The sequence below is a fragment of the Pongo abelii genome, chromosome 7 (genome assembly GCF_028885655.2).
Source record: "Pongo abelii isolate AG06213 chromosome 7, NHGRI_mPonAbe1-v2.0_pri, whole genome shotgun sequence".
NCBI classification, from domain to species: Eukaryota; Metazoa; Chordata; class Mammalia; order Primates; family Hominidae; genus Pongo; species Pongo abelii.
The window spans coordinates 119,110,891-119,132,204 of NC_071992.2; the positions used below are offsets into that span (position 1 = coordinate 119,110,891).

At 41.9% G+C, this 21,314-nt stretch overlaps 2 protein-coding genes across 15 annotated transcripts in view; one reads left to right on the forward strand and one right to left on the reverse strand.

Moving 5' to 3' along the window:
• BAALC (BAALC binder of MAP3K1 and KLF4) overlaps window positions 1–21,314 on the forward strand; it is a 97,875-nt gene continuing 76,561 nt past the window's right edge. Inside the window, exon 1 of one of the 2 annotated variants that reach the window (XM_024250963.3) lies at window positions 1–357. In XM_024250963.3, coding sequence (XP_024106731.1) covers window positions 198–357 — 160 coding nt within the window. In that variant the 5' untranslated portion in view covers window positions 1–197. The remainder of the gene's footprint in view (window positions 358–21,314) is intronic. The other variant, XM_009244008.4, reaches the window with a different exon arrangement.
• The window catches only part of LOC134761961 (uncharacterized), a 159,082-nt gene continuing 143,506 nt past the window's right edge, over window positions 5,739–21,314 (reverse strand). For 3 of the 13 annotated variants that reach the window (XR_010141264.1, XR_010141275.1, XM_063726747.1), the window contains one exon: window positions 15,326–16,246. Coding sequence is in view for 3 of the 13 variants with exons in the window: in XM_063726747.1 (XP_063582817.1) it covers window positions 16,239–16,246 (8 nt within the window). In the remaining 10 variants the exon portion in view is untranslated. Of the gene's footprint in view, window positions 6,396–14,063; window positions 15,300–15,325; window positions 16,250–21,314 lie in introns of those variants that run through there. The other 10 variants (XR_010141266.1, XR_010141271.1, XM_063726746.1 and 7 more) reach the window with 7 other exon arrangements.

Sequence of the window (21,314 nt, forward strand, 5' to 3'; positions counted from 1 at the left end):
GCGGGGAGAGGGCCCGGCCGAGGGGCGGCGGGCACCGAGGGAGCTCTGCGCGGCTGCAGCGCGGGCGGGAGCGGGGACTCGATGTCGCCGCCGCCGCCGCCGCCGCCTCCTTGAGGGCCGGGGCTGCGCCTCCGGGGCTGAGCTGCCGCCAGAGCCGACAGCCCAGCAGCCGCCGGGCGCTCCCGCGGCGCAGGAGGATGGGCTGCGGCGGGAGCCGGGCGGATGCCATCGAGCCCCGCTACTACGAGAGCTGGACCCGGGAGACAGAATCCACCTGGCTCACCTACACCGACTCGGACGCGTCGCCCAGCGCCGCCGCCCCGGACAGCGGCCCCGAAGCGGGCGGCCTGCACTCGGGTAAGTGGCCCGGCGCCTGCAGACCCTCGCCCGCCCGCTCCCCGGGCGCCTTGGCCGGATCACTGAGAGAGGAGCCAGTTCCCTGAGGAATTGATGGCGCGGCGGGAGTGGCTGGGAGGAAGCAGAGGCAGGACCTGCCAGCTGATCGGTGGACAGACGCAAGCCCAGGGAGCGGGGTCGACCAGAGCCCCTTACCGAAGGCCGCGCCGATCCCCCAGCTTCAGGCAGCCCAACGCTGTTTGGCCTGGTCCAAAGCTTGCTCGCTGGTCGGGAGACCGGTGGGTGGGAGGACAGCCCACCTCCTCCGCACACATATCCCTCAGCCACCCACCCCCTGATCCGCCCGGGGCCGCCTCCGCCCCTCTTTGGCCCATCTGCCATCCCCTGGCCACCTGCGTACCCAGCCGGGTGACTTCTCATCCACTGGCCACCTGGTGCCCCTCTCTCCCTGGATTTATACACAAGGCGCCTGCCTGGGATCGCCTGGGTGGAGTCTTTCTTGTCGCTTCCCCTTTTCTCCCTCATTTCCCTCTAGGAAATGAGCCCACTCGCGGGCTTCAAAGGCCAGAATCCCAGTTTAGTCAAAATAAATGCACGCCCGCCCCATCGCTAGTTCTGCACTTTAGGTTACTTTTGAAGCAGTTGTTCCATAGCAAAGGACTTCTCTCCCTACCCTATGGTGTCCCAATGCTTTGTAGGAGGCAGGGCATACACGTGGATTTTGACTATAAATTAAATACTCTTGCCTAGGTCATTCCTCATCCAGCAGAAATCTGATAAAAGGAGATGCAAAGAATTGTCTGGTCAGGTCATAAGTCAGGATTTTTTTTTTTTTTAGCATAACAAGTAATCATAGTGCAGAGATGCAAACTGTTGCCACAGACTGACCTTTAATCATAAACATATTGGTGACATTAAAAGGAAAAAATCTCACTACTTATTACATGGATGTTGTCCAAAGCTAGGTCAATATTTGGATAAAAATGTTTTAAGTGTTTCTTCACCCACTGATGTTATTAGCATTTTTGAATAATGAAATCTAAAATGGAAAATAGGGTTAATTTGAAGCATAATGTATATCACATGGAGGAGGAAGGAAATGCGAATTACTTTTACAAGGTTAAGAATCTTAAATCCATGCCTATAAGTAAGAGCTGTCACTTTAATCAAGAATAGGTTTCTCCATTTTTAAGGACCAAAGCTGGCTCCTTTTCCACATTAACTTTGTGACTTGGTTTTATTTTAAAATTGAGGACTGTCTGTGAAAGCTGTACAATACATTACACTATATTTGTCTCTAGTTTTTCTGACTCACAGTGGCAATCATAATGGTTATTTTGTATTGCCAATGCTTTTAGCAAGTTACCAAATGGTGTGTTGGCTGAATTCAGTGTCAGCATGAGGATAGATATGAGCCTTTCAGAGGGACCTGGTAAATGTTAGATGTGACAGAGTTTCCCAAGGAGGTGTGGTACTTCTCAGCAGAGAGTCAAAGGCCAGAGATGTACTCCAAAGAAATAAGGGTGAAAAGATCTAGCATGAAAAAAAATAATAAAAATAATAAACAACCAAAACCCCGTAAGTACAGCTTTAAGAAATGGTTGCCGTGGTGACTGGGAGTATATGGTGTGTGTGTGTGTGGGGGTGTGTGTGTGTGTGTGTGTGTGTGTATGTGCGTATATGCATATGTATGGGTATGAAAGAGTTATTATGGGATGGCTCTATATGTACATACATGTTCCTCACAACTTTCCTGACACTTCTTGATTTATTACTCTGCCATACTATTTCATATCCCATCCATCATGAGATCTGGTCCCTGCAACAGGTGGGGCCTGGGACAGACACACTCATTCATGGCACCCTGACAAACATGGGCCAGCCCTGCCAGACAGGTGGTCCTGAAGGCCTGCATCCTCCAGAGGAGAAGCTCCACTTAAGCCCCAGGACAGCACCCTGAAATTGGCAAGACGCTTGTATGGGCAGGGTCATTTTAATTCCCTAGGAATTTCTGTTAGCCTCAGGGGAGAGGGATATTTCTGAAGATCAAGATTAAATCAAGGCCTTCCTTGGGAGTGTACTGGTATTCCCTAGGGTCTTTGGGAATGGCTTGACTTCTGTGGGTTTTTCAGACTGGGAGCTGGTCATCTTTAGTCAGAATGGGTCATCTGTGAAAGCTACAGATCTCCTGGGTTTCAGCCACCCTGGGAGATTGGCCAGGATTCTGTATTCCTTTCATTTCTCTGCCCCCTCACTTCCACCTCACCCATCCCCTGCCAATGCTTTACTCATGATTTTACCCCCAAGCTGCTGGGGGACAACTAATAGCCCCCAGTGGCTGCGTTGTGATAGGAGGCCAGAATATCACGTTTTCCTGTTTACAGAAGTTGTTTTCTGATGGGAGAGGTGGGTAGGAGTAAATGAAAGAGCTAGATTCAGGAGAGTCCAGACTGTGAAATCAACAAAAATGGCTTCACTACTAGAATTCTAGAGCTGGAGAAGGTCTCTGGAAGTCAGCCATGTGAGGCAAATGAGACTCTCAGGGGAATCATCCCCATCTGAACACTCCTTCAACCACTCACAGACTTTACCCTCAGTTCCCAAGAATCCCTTCTTTCTGGGACCTTAGTGATTCTCCTTTGGTGTCAAACTGAAGCCACCTTTTCTCCTGGCTACTTCAGGACTTTTGAGGACTAGGGGAGAAGCTAATTCATCTTTGCATCTTCTGTGCTGAACACATCTGGGACTTTGTAAAAGTTTTCAGAATGAATGGATGCTCTGTCTGAACTTGTCCTCCATCCTGTCAGCTCTTCCTAGAGCCCCTTCTGCCTCTTCTTTGCAGTCCTTGCTACTGAGGTTTTCCCACTTGAATCAATTAGGCTAAATTCTCCCAACAGCTTTTCTGATCACACAACTTCCTTTAAAAAGTTCTCCCCAGCTTTACCCTACTCCATTCAAACACCTGGCCCAACCCAAAGATTCCATTTCTTCTGTAGCCTCCCTGAACCCACAACCTCAACTCCACAAACATGTCTGTCCAAGAGAAGTCCCATTTAATCATATCTGCTTTTAAATCTCACTTGTCTTTCTCTTAGCCCAATCCAGATTGAGGGTGTGTCACATGACAGGTGTTCAGCAAATATTTGTTGAATGAATTTTGAATTTCACTGCAGGGAGGGGGCATGTTTTTCTCCCAGTTCCACAAAGAAGAGGGTTTCTTGCATCTTCTTCTTACTCAAAAAGTGATCCTGAGTCTGTGGTTCCTGTTTTTGGAGATCATCTCCACTACTCAGTGGAACTGAATTAATTTTTTAGATTTGACTGTTATGTAGGCTAGAATTTAAGACCTAGCTGAAGCCATGGTATGTGATATCCATTGCTTTCCTGTGTCACCAAAGTCTGTCCCTCTGTTACAGAAGGAAATTAAATTGGTCTGACATAATTTAATCCTCATAAAATCAGTCTGCTGGATTGATTTTTCATTCTGTTGCCTGGTGGGGGTCTCTAAGGAGAAAGGAAGTCTCTGAAGTTGCCATGACCCAACCTAGCTCAGTCATTCCATTCATTAATAACTTCCTAGCTTCATCTCAGTGTAATCACAAGCCCCATAAATTGCATCCTTAAGCACACTTTTTTTCTAATTTCTCCAGAGAAAACATTTCAAAACTTTCTAAAGAACTTCTACTTTATATTTTTAAATTGCTAAATAATTGTCTTAGTATAATAGAGGTTTGCAGAATTACAGACAGCAAAATGATTTACCTAAATAAACTGAAAGATAGTCAAATAAAATGGACAGCATTCAATATTACCATCACCCGTCATTTATTAATGACCTACCAGGGCCTGGTGCTTTATTGGGCACTTTGAATTTTCTCATTGAATCCTCACTTCAGGAATGAGGCAGGAACTATAACCACCCTCCTTTTACAAGTGAGGAAATGAGGCTGGAAGTCTGCAAGTAACTTTTCCCAGTTCCAGCCTGGAACCTAGCTCTATCCATTTCCAAAGCCTCTACTCCTAAATACTGCCTTCCTGATTAATAGGGGATATGCTATGAAATTCTTGATTTTACAGTTCACGAAACTCAAAGTCAAGTCTGATCTCTTGATATTCTACTCTGATCTCAGACAGCACAATTTTCTTCTGTATCATCTCTAAGGATGGAATATCTTTTCCCTAAGGAAGGAGGCTTTCCCATACCTTTATGGAGCAGTTCTCTTGTGAGACTCTTCCTGCTTCCTTGTAATTTCTATCCGGTGAACTCCAGACCTGTGTGATCAAGTCTTGCACAGACAACTCTTCCAATATTTGAAGATGGCTGTCACATCTCTTACCATTGGTCTTCCAGGCCAAGTACGTACAGTTCCTTCAATCACTTCTCACACCTCATGTAGGCCTGACCACATTCTCTAAATACGCTACTCGGTTTGTCAAAGTCCCTCTTGATACAAGGGACCTATGGCTAACTCCAAGCTACTGATGTCAGCTGAATGGCATAGGGCAATACGAGGTGTGCTATGATATGGTCATTGAACAAACCTCTCTTGGTGCATGTAAAATCAGGTTAGGATTTGTTTGTTTTCCTGCTGTTGTTGTTGCCATATTACCTTGATGACTCACATTAAGCTTATGATTAGTTAAAATCCTTAGATCTTTCTTTATAATCAAATTTAAGTTCTATGACATCAAGGACATTGTATTTTCTCTGCTATGTACTCAGCACCTGGTACAGTGACTAGAACATAGGTGGTGCTCAATAAATGTTTGTTGAATGAATGAATTTCTTTCCTTATGAATCCTGAATTGGTATAATTGACTTCAGTAACCCAAATAAGGAATTTTTGCATTTATTTCTGTTAAATTTCATCTTATTGGTTTCAGTTTAACGTTTAAATTTGCTGACCTTGATTCATTTTGATAGAGCTATGAAAACAATATTCTAGGTCTTTGTTTCTCTGTGTTGATAGAATAAGATAAAAGACATGTCTTTTTTTGCTCTTTTGTTCACTGAATAGACATTTGGCACAAAGATGACCTGAAGAAGTTACTATTATAGGGAAGACAAACATAAAAGTGGACACCGTTCAGGTCAGCATGGTCCATAGTCCATACTAGAAGGGCATGGAGGAAAGCATTAGAGGCATTCAGGAACTAAGCAGTTTTTTCTGCCTAGGGAGGGGTCAGTGTGTATACAGACCCCTGCAGGAGCCCAGCAGAGGAAGGGGGACTGCCCCAGCCAACCTTCCCACCCTGGAGAGGAACAGGAGGGCAGCCCAGCTGGCCTGACTCCATCCCCGAGAGTGAGAGCACCTGTGGAGAGGACAGCCAGGGCTTCCTGGTGGATAAACCCCCTCCACCCACAACCCAGCTGCCTTGACTTACCTGTTACCACTTGTGGTTCTATCTTTGAATAACTAGTGATTAATGTCTGCTTCCCTCAAGGATGACTGCTGGGTTTGGTAAGGCAAGGGTTCTGTTGGGTTAGATAAGGGGTCATTTCACACACAGTCCTATCCCTGTACCTAACGCTGTTCTGGCTACATTAGGACCCTGAGTAATTTCTCACAAATGAATAAATCTAAAACTTCGGTTTGTCAATTTCTTCTTGTAGACCCCAGAGATGATGTTCTCTTTCCTCATCAGTTCTCTCTGCTCAACTTTTTGGTGTCTGTGTGATGGGCTGCATAGTAAGAAAACATCCCCACCTTCCTTACACCCCTTTTGCCAAACACAAGCCTCTTTGTTATAAGTTGTTTCTTAAAATCACTGCAAGAGACAAGTGGTAACAAACCTAGGCAGTTTGTAAAGGTTTAGGAAGCCTCATGTTCCCATGTCCCTTGTCTCCTGGGCAGAGTATCATGTTGTGCCATTGGCTCTCCAGACACTTTGAGAGTCTAGTGATGGTACCTGTCACACTGCATTGCCAGGGCTTGGTCATTCCTCTGTCTCCCTAGTTAGTCTGTGAGCTCTTCCAGGTTGGGGACCACATGATTGACATTTGCATGCCTGGCATCTTCCACGCATTTGTTGAATGACTGTGAAAATGAATAAATGAATGAATGATCTAGCTGTGCAAATAAAGCTTAGTCTGTCATTCTTATAACCTCTTTCCTGAGTCTCATCTTAGATGCTTTTGTCTTAGATATCAGTCCATTGAACCTTGTCTTCATTAGACATTAGATAAAGCAATTCCAACCCTAGCCAAAGATGAATTTAAGGTGACTCCACTGCAGGATGTAGTAGTATCCTAAGTGCATTCCAGAATTTCCTCCAGAATATGTAGAAAGAATGAATAAGACCTACTATTTGATAGCACAATGGGATGACAATAGTCAATAATAACTTAACTGCATATTTTAAAATAATTTAAAGAGTGTAATTGGATTGTATGTAACTCAAAGGATAAATGCAGATTTTTTTTTCCGCAAAAAATATTGTAGAATTTTTTTTTTTTTTTTTTTGCAAAAAACATTGCAGATTTTTTTTTTCCTCGATTAATAGGCCCTGGTGGGAAGAACCTAGTCTTCTTTGAGTCAGAAAGTGGTCTTTTCCTGGCTCATCCTGCACTCAGCAATCCCTCAGGTTTGGACTCCTGGAGGTCCAACCTTCACCCTGGGATCTGTGCACCTGTGATCCACAGCATCTTCCTGCTGATAAAGCCATTCTGCCCTTGTGAAGTTGGGTGTCAAAACCTGTTCTTGGACAATGGTGCTGTGCCATTCATCGCAGGAGCCCTCCCATGTCAGGCCTACAGCCTCGAGACACTCTCAGCAGACCTTTGGCCTCTGCTGCAAAATCCTATCCCTATAAAGACTCCTTCAGAGCCTCTCTGGCCAGTCTATATGCCACATTTACTCTCCTCTGCAGAGCAGACTTGAGGGGTTTACCCTGAGCCCAATCATGATATAGTTCCTGCTAGCTTGGCTACCAGGAACGCTTGCTTCCTCACATGCCTAACTCCCATTCTGTCTCATGCCCAACCACAGCCATCTCTTGAGAATGTTGTTCTTTTAGAATGTTGTTATGTGCTGATTTGTGTCCCCCCCAATTCACATGTTGAAGCCCTAACCCTCCCTCTACCCCAGTACCTCAGAATGTGACCTTATTTGGAAAGAGAATCTTTAAAGAGGTAATCAAGTTGAAATGAGTTCATTAGGGTGGGCCCTAATCCAGAATGACTGGTGTTCTTATGAAAAGGGGAAATTTGGAGACAGAGACAGACACACAGGGAGAACTCCATGTGGAGATGAAGGCAGAGACCGGTGATGCTGCCACCAGCCAAGGAGCACCAAAGTCCACTGAAAACCACTGGAAGCTCAGAGAGAGGCAGGGGACAGATTCTCCCTCAGGGCCTCCAGAAGGAACCAACCCTGCTGATATCTTTTTTCATTTTTAATTTCTGTGGGTACATAGTAGGTGTATGTATGTATGGAGCACATGAGATGTTTTGATACAGGCATGCAATGTGAAATAAGCACATCATGGAGAATGGGGTATCCATCACTTCAAGCATTTATCTTTCGAGTTGCAAACAATCCAGTTATACTTTGTTATTTTAAAATGTACGATTAAGTTATTATTGACTATAGTCACCTTATTGTGCTATCAAATAGTAGGTCTCATTCATTCTTTCTGCCTTTTTTTGTTTGTTTGTTTTTTGTAACCGGCCTGCTGATATCTTGCTCCTGGACTTCTGGCCTCCAGAACTGGGAAACAGCAGGTTTCCGTTGTTTAAGCCATGCGGTTTGTGGCACTTTGTTATGGCAGCCCTAGCAAACTAATGCAAGTGTGTTTATGAGCACTAACACTGTGAACATTTGGAAATAATAAGAGAGACGGATTTCCACTGTTACTTCCTCACACTTTTTTCTGAGATTGGACCTATTTCCTGGCTGTTTAGATTCAAATAGCATTTATTTGAATCTACTATTTGCATTTACTATATGTGCGAATTTTTCTTTTTGACATTAGTTTATATCACCCTCCGAAATAACCTCATAAACCATTGTTCTCATCACTTGCCAGATGAGGAGCTGAGATTCAGTGAGATGAAGAAACTGAGCCAGGCTACCAGCTTGGAAGTGGGAGAGCTGGGATCAGAATTCAGGTCTCTTGTTTCTGAATTCAGGGCAGGGTCCATTGTGCTGTGCTGCTAAGCACGAATGTAGTACCCTCCCCCACCCCATCTGCCTTGGGCTTTTCTGAAAATATTAACCATTTAGCGTGGGAGCCTCCTGCCAGCGTTTACAAGGCTGAGTCCCGCAGCTCTGCGGTGCTTACACTGCCCTCTCCCTGTGCTGTGTGCCCGTGCTGCTCCAATCTCCATCTCCACAGAAAGGGTTGCAGGAGGTGCCCCAGGTGTCACCTGCATCCCAGTCACCTGACAGGCCCATTAAACAGGAACAGTCTTTTGGCAGAATCATATTTTTTTTCTGGTTTCAAATGCAGTGCATGCTCCTAATTAAACATTTAGAAAATGTAGCAAAAGCACACAGAGGAAAATAATGCCTCTCTCATCATTTAGGTTTCATCTTTCAGGTCCCATGAAGACGATGCTGTATTTATATCTTACGTGAAGGTGATGTTTAAAATTCGGGATGGGGGGAATGGGAAAAATTCCTCAAACTGCTTGGAAGCTCAAAAACCAAGAAAAATTATTTTTGTTCATTTTCGTATTTAGGAAACTATATGGAGGTAGTGGGAGCCCAAGTCTAGTTTGAATGGAGGAAGAGAAAGGGGGAAAGGTCATGGAGAAGTAAAGGGATTTTTCTTTTTTTCTTTCAATACTGGGCAAATATACTTGAATTCAGGCAAATTACATACCAGGTAATTACTGTAGGTAATTCCTCCATGTTTCCCTCTTACCTCCCCCTCAAGCCCCCACAATAGGCTCAGGCTGAGTATGCTGTTCCATATTTTTCCTAGCTGTTTTCTGGGATTTATTCTCTTTATGGGTTGTATTAGTCCATTTTCATGCTGCCGATAAAGACACACCTGAGACTGGGTAATTTATAAGGAAAAAGAGGTTTAATGGACTCACAGTTCCATGTGGCTGGGGAGGCCTCACAATTATGGTGGAAGATGAAAGGCACATCTCACGTGGCAGCAGACAAGAGAAGAGAGCTTGTGCAGGGAAACTCCCCTTTATAAAACCATCAGATCTCATGAGACTTATTCACTATCATGAGAACAGCATGGGAAAGACCCACCCCCATGATTCAATTACCTCCCACCAGGTCCCTCCCACAACACGTGGGAATTGTGGGAGCTACAATTCAAGATGAGATTTGGGTGGGGACACAGCCAAACCATATCATGGATATAGAAACGTGGCTCTGTGTGTGTGTGTGTGTGTGTGTGTGTGTGTGTCTGTGTGTATGGCTGGGTGTGTCTGTGTGTGTGTGTGTGTATGCAGGGACCAGCTTTCTGAGTCTCAAATGCCCATGAGGTCAGACAGGTTGGCTGCCCAGAGCTGTGGCTGGTACCACTCCATACGCTTCCAGCTCTAGGTCTTTGTGTCAGATGGGATAGGTACCTAATGTCTGCCTACATCTCACCATGTGGCTTCTGTGTAACGAAGCAAAGCCAAAAGTCTGGGTAGGTTTTTCTTAATCTAACACAATCTGCTTTACAAATGATGCCAGCTTCTCCTAGATTCTGGGATTAGGTTGCCTACCAGTCTTCACTTGTGGTGATGTTGTGAGTCTTGGTCTTTTTCTATGTCTTCACGGGCATTTTAGTGGGCAGTTAGGCAAAGCTGATGCCCTTTGGCCTGGAAATCCAACCCAGGGATTCTTGACCTTCTTCTCTAAGCCATTATCCTGAATTCTGATACAGCCACACCCACAGGATCACCCAGCCAGATCCGGTCTCTGTTTACAATTTCGTACACTTCCTCCACAACTAGTGAGCCAGCTTTTAACGAGCATCATGACCTGGGGTCCCTGGGCCTCGACCTGCTATCTTCATCCATCACCCTCACTGTTACTTTGTTTGGAGATAATATAATAGTGTTGTTAAGGAATTTGATTTTTTTTTTTTTTTTTGGTTGAGATGGAGTCTCACTCTGTCACCCAGGCTGGAGTTCAGTGGCTCAATCTTAGCTCACTGCAACCTCTGCCTCCCGGGTTCAAGCGGTTCTCCTCCCTCAGCCTCCCGAGTAGCTGGGACTTCAGGCAACTGCCACCACGCCCACCTAATTTTTTGTATTTTTAGTAGAGATGGGGTTTCACCGTGTTAGCCAGGATGGTCTTAATCTCCTGACTTCGTGATCTGCCTGCTTCGGCCTCCCAAAGTGCTGCGATTACAGGCATGAGCCACCTCGCCCGGCCTAGGAATTTGATTCTAACAACAGGCATTTATCAGCTGTGTGACCCTGAGCAAGTTTCTTAGCCTCTCCGGGTTTCAGTTTCCACATTGTAGGATGGGACTTATTGAAGAATTAATGCATTCACAAGTACGAAGTGCTTAGTGTTTCAGTGTTGTGCATTCTAGCAGCCAGGATCCCCTCACATTCTCAAGCTTGCACCAGGCTTGTCATGCCAATCTCAAACCTTGGGTCACCCTTCCCCCCTGTTCCTTACACTCTTGTTTTGGAGCTGTCCAGCATTTCTGGAAAAGTCATGAATGTTGTGATTGCCCCATGAGGAATTCATGCTCTAGAACAATGATCTCACCACCTCTTAGCAATTGTATTCATTCCTCATTAATATGTGGTGACAGACCCCATATAATAGCCCCTGATGCTATCCTATACTTTCCCTCTGAATATCAAAAAAAAATCACAGACTTGCTGTGAATTCTCCCATTTTTCCTTCCAGTGACCCAGCATACATTCCTCTTGCCATCTGAACATTTCTAAACATCTTTAGCCATCCTTTCCTCCTAGTCTGTCCGTTTGAATTCTAAGTGCACTGACAAGGTTGCTCCTTGTTGTAACCATATACAGGAACCTCACAGCAGCTCCATTTGGATGAAGGTCTACTCTGCATCTCCATGGGCCCTCCCCAAGCCCAAGCCACATCCGTCTTCCACTTGAACATCTGCCATAGCCTGCTTCCATTCATACCCTTGACAATTCATTCTTCATGTCATAGGCAGAACGATCTTTTAAAAACATATGTCAGGTCCTGTCACTCTCTTGTTTAATGCCTTCTGATAGCTTCCTGTTCTACTATGTGTAGAATAAAATCCCAGTCCCTTCCTTGGCCTCCAGGGGCCTGCATAACGAGGTCCCTGCTGATTTTCCAGCATGATTTCATTGTTTACTTTGCTCTATTTTTTGCTCAGCATGTTCCAGCCACGCTTGATTCCCCTCTGTTCTCTGAATACACGGAGCCCCTTCCTGTCACAGGCCTTCACACTTGCTGGAATGTGCTTCCTCCCCACACCAGCCCCCTCTGTGTGGTTAACTCCTCTTCACCCTTTGGCTCTCAGTTCAGATGTCACCTCCTCAGAGAGACCAGCCTTCCCCAGTGGCCATCTGGTCATTTCCTTCCTAACACCACCGCCTGTCATTGTCTTGTTCATTTACTGTTTATTTCTTGACTCTCTCGCTCCAAGAGGTCAAGGATCTGACGGACTCACCCACTGTTACAGTCCAAGTGCTTAGAACAGTGCCCAGCACAGAGTAGGCACTCGGTGGATGTTTGTTGAATGAAGGGAACCCTCCTCACCTTTTGTACCAGTTAGGGATTGCATCTGGCTGCCTGAACAGAAACCAACTCCAGGAAAGGGATTTAGCCCGTGGAAGGTCTGCACAGAGGTCTGGAGGTCGGCGGCCACACCCAGTCACGGACACTGTCGAGGAGCTGGGCTCCTTTGGGTTTATTGCTCTGCCATCTTTAGTGTGTGGATTTCATCCTCATGGCTGCAAGATGCTGCACCATCGTATTTCAAATGGGAAGAAGGAGAAGGGCAGAAAGGGGCATTCTGCCTGATCTGTTCTTTATCTGTAAAATGACAGTTTTCCTAGAACCCAGTAAACTTTGCTTGGGTCTTATTGGTCAGAAGAGTATGATGTAGGTGTTCTGGTCTGCAAAGGTGTCTAGGAACTCAAGACTTTTAGCTTTTTACCCTATATTGACCAGGCATTGGATGTGGGCTTCCCCAGCAAGGGGATGTGATGTTGTGTGAGGTCATTTCCTTCCACACAGGGAACTTTCAAGCTACCCTAAAAGTATCAGGGTCCTCTTGGCAAAGGGAAAATGGGGAGAACAGATACTGGGCAGGCTGCCAGCAGAGTGGTCACTTCTTTCATCCTAAAGCTGTGGTCAGAGAGGAGAGAAGATTTCCAGGAATAAGAAGGGGGAAAGGAATTAGGTAAGTGAGGAGGGAGAGAAGTTCTGCCAGAAACCAAGGTGACATGATTGCTAGTATAACAATTTTGCCATAACAACAATAATAATATTGTTTTTAATATTTTCATGTTTCAAGTAAGTTCATAAGGTGAACATTTTCTGGAAAAACTACATGTGCTAATATTGAAATAATTTTTAAAATAATGCAATACCTTAAACTTTAATCTTTTAGAATGGTCTTTTAACTTCAGATGTGCTGTGTACATGAAATGCATGGTGGACATTCCCTTGTCTTCTGCCTTATTTTCCTGAAAGGTTAATGCCAACCAGAGACTGATGTGCCAGCTAATATTCCATGGCACCAATTTCCAGTTAGTGGGAACATTTGTGGGAGTCTGCTGTGCAGGGTCACACTGCTGCTCAGGCTGGGAGCTTCTGTTGGAGAAGCAGCTCACAGCCAACTGGCAAATTTACAGAGTTGACAGTGTTTTCTGTGGAAGTTCAAAAAACCCAACCTGCTGCTGTCTCTAGGGCTTGTGGACTTTAGGGCGTGAAGAAACTGGAAAGGCTTGCAGAAAATAGCAGGGCAGTTTGGGAAACTGGTCGCCATGACAACAGGGCATGGCAGCGGTTACAATGGAAGCAGAGATCGCCTGTGCACCCTTCCTGAGAGGAATGATTCAGGCTTAAGCACCTCAATAAACAACTGGCGTGTTTGAAACCAAGGCCTCATTAAATGATTACCTCCAAGAATCACTTTTCAAGGGCAGTCTTCATAGCAGTCAGGCTCACACTTTCTTGCTGGGGTGATAAGTGATGATGTACAAGCACAAACGAACACAGCTACGACCTCATGGTGTGGCTTCCATTAATTGGGTGCTCAGCATGTGCCGGGCTTTGCAGATTTATTACCTAACTCTGTTATTTCTATTTTACAGAAAGGGGTAGTCAGAGCGGTGGGATGGCTTGTCTAAGTGTACACGGGTTGTGAGCAGCGGGGTGGGGTTTGGAACTCAGGTCTGTCTCATTCTGAGCCCTTTCCTGTACACCAGCCCCTTCATGGATTGCTAGCTTCTGTCCTCACCGCCTTTCACCTAGACATTTGCAACAACTTTTGGACTAGTCTTCCCACCCCCAGTCACTCCCACTTCAATCCCCTTCACATTATTGCCAGGTGAATACTCCCAAGTACAGCTGGGATCATTATTGTGTTATTCTTCTACTCAAAGCCTTTCATGATTTCCCACTATCTACTGAATACAAATGTCTTAGTGTGGAATTCAAGGCTTTCTCTCCAGCCTCTCCATGCAGCCTTTGGGGTAACAGGTGGGGCAATGGGATCAGGTGCCTCAAAGGGCATCCCACCTGATCCCACAGCCCCACCTGCCACCCCAAAAGCCTGCTGCTCCTGCCCTTCTGCTTCAGTTATGTGTTCCCTGATAGCACACACCATTTAGGACACTTACTCCCCTTTGAGTTTTCTTATTTATGATTGTGACTTATCTCTGCTATTATACTGTATACTCTTAAAGACAGAGCCGAGAAACAGACTCTGAGATAAACCCTTACTAGAGAGAGCTCTAGTAACAACACCTGTGATGTGGGCCTCTTACCTATCTCAAGCTATATATATGTATATGGAGAATAGTATAATAAACCTCCATGTACCCATCATCAGCTTCAACAATTATCAACATATTGCAAACCTTGTTTCATCTCTGCCTCCATTCCATTTCACCAATTAAACATTTTTGAAGCAAATTCCACAAGTCATGTAACTTCATCCATAAATACTTCAGTATGAATCTCTAATAAACTAGGACTCTTTAAAAATATATTAGATTGGATCATATCTATTAGATTGGACCAAAAAGATATTAGATTGGACCATTTTGTTATTTTTGTAGGTTGAAATAGTGTAATATTAGCAATTTCATATACTTCAAACTAATATATAACCACAGTACCATCATCACACCTAAAAATTAATGAAAATTTCTTAGTTCTCTAATGTAATAATAATTCAGTCAGCATCCCAGTTTCTCCAACAGGGTGAGGGGCACAGGCCAGGGCAGAGGGAGGAGTGGAATGGCTGTTGTAATAGGGGCTTTGGCTGATGCCCTGGGGAGCTCTGGAACTGGGATGGCCATTCAGCAATTGAGAAGACCGGGCCTTTTTACCCTGTATCGGCCAGGCGTTGGATGCAGGCTTCCCCCAGCAAGGAGATGTGACCTCGGGTAAGGTCATTTCCTTCCACAGGAGCAGTGCCTGGAGAGGCACTCAGTTGTGATCCTTTAGCAGGTAACTCTCCCAGCAGCTGGAGAATCTGGTGCTGCAGTCCCACAGAAAGACCTGGCAGGGGTGGGGGCTGTAATCACCTTACTCATCTTTCTGCTTGCCTAATGGCTGCATATCAGATTCACCTGGGGAATCTCAAACAAAGGTCCTACCCCTGGCACTTCTGATTTGGTAGTGGGGGTGAGACTAGAAAACCTGCAGTCTTTCCATGTTCTCTAGGTCAGTGGAGAGTGGAATTTCTTAGGTCTGGGTGGACCTGAGATTCTGCGTGTTTGACAGGCTTCCAAGTGATGCTGATGGTGCTGGTCCAGAGGTCCTAGATCAGAGGTTGGCAAACTTTTTCTGTAACGGGACAGACGGTAAATATTTTAGGCTTTGTGGGCCACGTGATTTCTTTTGCAACTACTCAACTTCTCTGTTTTTAATGCCAAAGCAGCTATAGACAATACATAAATGAATGAGTGTGTCTGCATTCCAGTGCCCACTCCTGTCCTAGGTGATTTTGAAGCACAGCCAGATTTAAGTGTCACTGTCTTTAATCCCCAAGGCAGTGTGGAAGAGAGAAAAAAAGCATAGGATTTGCAGTTACTAGTCCTAGCCCTCAAAAACATCTCTAAATAGCTCAGCACATGCTGAATACTCAAATAATGTTTCTAGAATAACGAACAGACAATGAATTAATGGAATTAAGTTCATTTCTCACCGTGAAGGCAGTTTTTAAAGTATCTCAGATAACATTTGTTCATCAAAGTATTAGAGATTTTATTATGCAAATCATGCTCTTGAGTTGGGTGGGATTCAGGAAGAATATGGCATCACGCAGAGTAAGGTAGAGGGTGCTTGAAGATCAATTTCATCTTCTCAAGGAGTTCTCTTCGCCTTCGGCTCTGAGGAATGTTGGGACGCCTTAATCCCTTCAGCACAGGTCACTGTTGATTTACAGAGTTGGGTGCAGCTACCATGGCCTGAGTTGTTTTCTTAGCTGAATCAGATCCAGACAGGGCTTCTTCTGAAAGGGTGGAATGCTCTTCTAAGAGGCGTGAGGAATAATCATCTCCCTGTGTCTCTCTGAGTTTCACTTACCTTTCCTTAACTCTCAGTTATTGCCACTGGCTGTAATGCCAGAAATGAGGGTTTTTGGAAAGTCGCTGCATGTCTGCTTGGTTGTGAGTCTGGGCAGCTGATGAATGGGTTGCTGTTATGGTGTTTACTTTTCTGAATCAGGTGTTCCTTTGCAGAGGCGGGGGGCTTCCAGTCATTATGTAAGCTTTCAGAAAATACCTAATGATCTTCTTGGAGAAAAAGCACCATTTAAATAGAAGCTACTAAAATCGTTAACACAAGGACCCAGAGAGAGTGTGCCCATGCCCTTTAGCCATATTTGTCTCTTTTGCACATAAATTCAAAATTCAAACACTGACTATTCTTGGGATTCCAAAACCCTGTAGCAGTAAGCAAAAAATTAATGTGGAATGTATATGATACACAAAAAAGTTATATGAAAAGGTGATCCGAATATGTGTGTAGGTACACACACACACACACACACACACACACCTCCCACACAAATGGAGATTATATCTTCAATTGAGCATCAAACACCATCTGGTTGCAATTGCTCAAAACAATTCTAGAACCCCTTAATTGTAGCCTTAGACATTTTTTAATATAACATTTCAAACATATATGAAAATTTGAAACTTTATACACACATATTTCAAGCTATATATATATTTATAATATAGAAATATATATAATTATATATTATAAAATATATAATATATATTTTATATTATATATAATATATATTTTATATTTATATATAATATATTATATACTATATATTTTATATTAAATATAATATATACTATATATTTTATATTAACATATATAATATACTATATATTTTATATTAACATATATAATATACTATATATTTTATATTAACATATATAATATACTATATATTTTATATTAACATATATAATATACTATATATTTTATATTCACATATATAATATACTATATATTTTATATTCACATATATAATATATTATATATTTTATATTCATATAATATATTATATATTTTATATTCATATATAATATATTATATATTTTATATTCATATATAATATATTATATATTTTATATTCATATATAATATATTATATATTTTATATTCATATATAATACATTTTTATATTAATATATAATATATTATATTTTATATTGATATATTATATTTTATATTAACATATAATATATTATATATTTTATATTAACATATAATATATTATATATTTTATATTAACATATAATATATATTTTATATTAACATATATTTTATATTAATATATAATATATTATATATTTTATGTTAATATATAATATATTATATATTTTATATTAATATATAATATATTATATATTTTATATTAAGATATAATATATATTTTATATTATATATTAATATATATTATAAAATATATATTAAATAAATTAATATAAATATTAAATATATAAATATATATTTGGAGAATAGTATATAATAAACCCCCATGTATCCATCACAGCTTCAACACATTGCAAATCTTGTTTCATCTCTGCCTCCATTCCCCTTCATCAATTGGGTAATTTTGAAGCAAATTCCGGAAGTCATGTAACTTCATCCAGGAATACTTTAGTATGAATCTCTAAGAAATTAGGACTCTTTAAAAAAGATATTGGGGCTGGCATGGTGGCTCACACCAGTAATCCCAGCACATTGGGAAGCCGAGGCAGGAGGATCACTTGAGCCTATGAGTTTGAGACCATCCTGGGCAACATAGGGAGGCCTCATCTCTACAAGAAAATTGTTTTTAAAAATTAGCGAAGTGTGGTGCTGCGTGCCTATAGTCCCAGCTATTCTGGAGGCTGAGCCCGCTTGAGCCTGGGAGGCAGAGTTTACAGTGAGCTGAAATTACACCACTGCACTCCAGCCAGGGCAACAGAGCAAGACCCTGTTTCAAAAGAAAATTTTTAAAAAGTAAAAAGATATTGGATTGGACTATATGAAATTGTCATTTTTTATAAGTTGAAATGGTATAATATCAGCAATTCCATATGCTTCAATCTAATATATAACCACAATACCATTATCACATCTAAAATTAATGAAAATTCCTTAATTCTTAATTCTCTAATGTAATAAAAATTCAGCCAGTGCCCAGAGTTTCCCAATGGTCTCATAAATATTTTTCTATCATTGGTTTGTTTGAATTGAGATACAAACAACGTCTGCATATTGTATTTGGTTTATATTTTTCTTGTTTCTTTCAGTTTATAGGTTTCCCATTTCCTCCCCTTTCCCCTTCAATTTATTTGTTGAAGAAACTGGTTGTTTTGTCTTGTAGAGTTTCTAATTTTTGGATTTTGCTGATTGCCTCCCTGTGGTGTTGTTTAAAATGTTGCTATATTCAGTTAGACAGGAGGAAAACCTGCAGGAAGGCTATTGCACAACGTGGTGACTAGAGTTAATAACACTGTATTGTATAGAATAGTTCCTCCTTATCCTTGGAGAATAAGTTCCAATACTTCCAGGGGATGCCTGAAGCCACAATTAGTACAAAACCCTATATATACTCTTCTTCCTTTACTTATTAAATAGAGAACTTTCACACCTTATTTTAAAGAAGCACTTTAGGGCTTCTCTTCGGCATATCAGAATTGCCAGCATCACTACTCTTGCTTTGGTGCCATTATTAAGTAAAAGAAGGGTGACTTGAATGCAAGCACCATGATACCTGGACAATTGATCTGATCACCAAGAGGGCTACAAAGTAACTAACAGGCCAATGGTGTCTACAGCCTGGATACATAGGACAAGACATATATACAATACATACATACACATCCCAGGCAAGACAGAGCAGAACAGCAAGATATTTCATCATGCTACTCAGAATGGCACACAATTTAAAACTTATGAATTGTTTATTTCTGGAATTTTCCATTTAATATTTTTGGACTTTGGTTGACCACAGGTAACTGAAACTGCAAAAATGGAACCTGCAGGGAGGGAGGGACAACTGTATTTGAATGTTTAAAAAGTAGATTTTAAATGATCTCACCACAAAGAAAGATATCTGAGATCATGAATATGTTAATTAGCTTGATTTAGCCATTCAAGAATATATACATATATCAAAATATCATGCTGTACACCACATATAAAATTTTATTTGTCAATTTAAAAATTAATTAATTAATTGAAAAAAGTTTCTGTATTCTCTGTAAACTGATAGAACAATAGGCTTGATGGAATTCCGGTTTGCTTTTTTAGTAAGAAACTTCATAGATGATGAGGTATTCTTTCCATCGTGTGGTTCTACAACAGGAACCACACATCAGGTTATCTCTCGTTTTTTGTGATGTTAAGATTGGCTTAGGCCACCTGATCTATCCTTTATAAAGTTTCTCATCAGCTTTCTACCTAATGCTTTTAGCAGTTATTGATAATCATTGCCTACATCAATTATTTCATTAGGAATTACAAAATGGTGATAGTCTAACATTTCTTCAACATTTATTACCCGGAATTCTTTTATAAAGAATAACTTTTCCCCACATCCCCTTTGGCTTTCCTGAAAAGTCAGAATAAATGCCAAATGTTTTCCCTTTAATGATCAGTTCTCAGTTTCTCCCCTAGTGTCCTCCAAAGGTGACCCAAGGAGTGTTTCTTAAAGCATCATGATGGATTCATGGCTCATTAGCATATTGGATGGGTTTTAACTCATTGCACTTATTATCTTGTATGTGTGTGCTCAGGGTTTCCCATCTTCGGCTAGTGGGAGCCCCTGTTTGACTCTTGACTCCTTTTCACACACTTCTAGTAGTCTTTGATAGTCCTGGCTTTCTGGTATGGTATGTTTTTCTAGGCTTATTATTATTTCTAGGCTTATTATGTTTTTATAGGCTCATTCTTTTATTTTTCTGGGCTAAGACTTGGAATTACCGATTTCTCTAAGGAGCCCTGGTTCCTCTAATTGAAATACTATACTTAGAGCCTACAGCCTGGGCACCTAGGCTGCTTGTTGCTACTGGGTTGGCTGTTGTTTATATCCCTTTTCACTGGACAGAGCTAGAAACTATTTTTAAAGAGACTATGTGTTTGTATTGATATTATCAATTCAGATTTTTCATCCTTTTAAAACTTTATTCTTTTTTTTTAGATGCTAAAAATCTTGGTTCCTAACAATATTATAAGTAAGAAACTAAGGTTGCTTTGTCTTATATATGTAACAGTATTGTTAACAGTGGAGGGTGTCTAGGTTCTTGGCATCTTGAACACATAATTGGACAAAATGTACAAACAAAGCAAGGATAGAATGAAGGGATTTATTGAGAATGAAAGTACACTCTACAGTGTAAGAGCAGGCCCGAGCATAGGGGCTCAAAGGCCCCATTACAGAATTTTGGGGAGTTTAAATATCCCCTAGAGGATTCCATTGGTTACTTTGGGTATGCCCTATATAAATGGAGAGGATGAAGTAAAGTTACAAAGTCGTTTACCACCTATGCCCTATGGAGAGGATGTTTCCTGTTATAGCTGAAGTGTGGATCGGCCTTATGTTCCCTGCCTCCAGACTCTATTTTCCTGCCTCAGTGTGATTACTGAAAATGTTTTAAAGATTTTTTGGGAGATTTTGTCTTTGGGGTATATCCCAATAGGAACATACAGTTAGATTACTGTGTTTTAAAGTAAATTGAAATAATTTATTGCTGGGTGGCTGTATGAGGGTTCTCCAGAGGGACAGAACTAATAGGATATATATATATAAAGGGGAGTTTATTAAGTATTAACTTACATGATCACAAGGTCCCACAATAGGCTGTCTGCAAGCTGAGGAGCAAGGAGAACCAATTTGAGTCCCAAAACAAAGAATTTGGAGTCTGATGTTTGACAGCAGGAAGCACCCGGCACGGGAGAAAGATGTAGGCTGGGAGGCTAGGCCAGTCTTGCCTTTTCACATTTTTCTGCCTGATTTATATTCTCTGGCAGCTGATTAGATGGTGCCCACCCAGATTAAGGGTTGGGTTTGCCTTCCCCAGCCCACTGACTCAAATGTTAATCTCCTTTGGCAACACCCTCACAGACACACCCAGGATCAATACTTTGCATCCTTCAATCCAATCAAGTTGATACTCAGTATTAACCATCACAGTGGTTAAGCCATCAACTTGCTAGATAGGTAGGTTCATTTGTTTCATTTTACTTTTGTATTTCAGGAAAAATTGCTGTTTCTTTCATTTCAGTTTAATTTTGTTTTATATTGGTCAAACATTTACATGGTTCTAAAGACAAATCTATAAAATA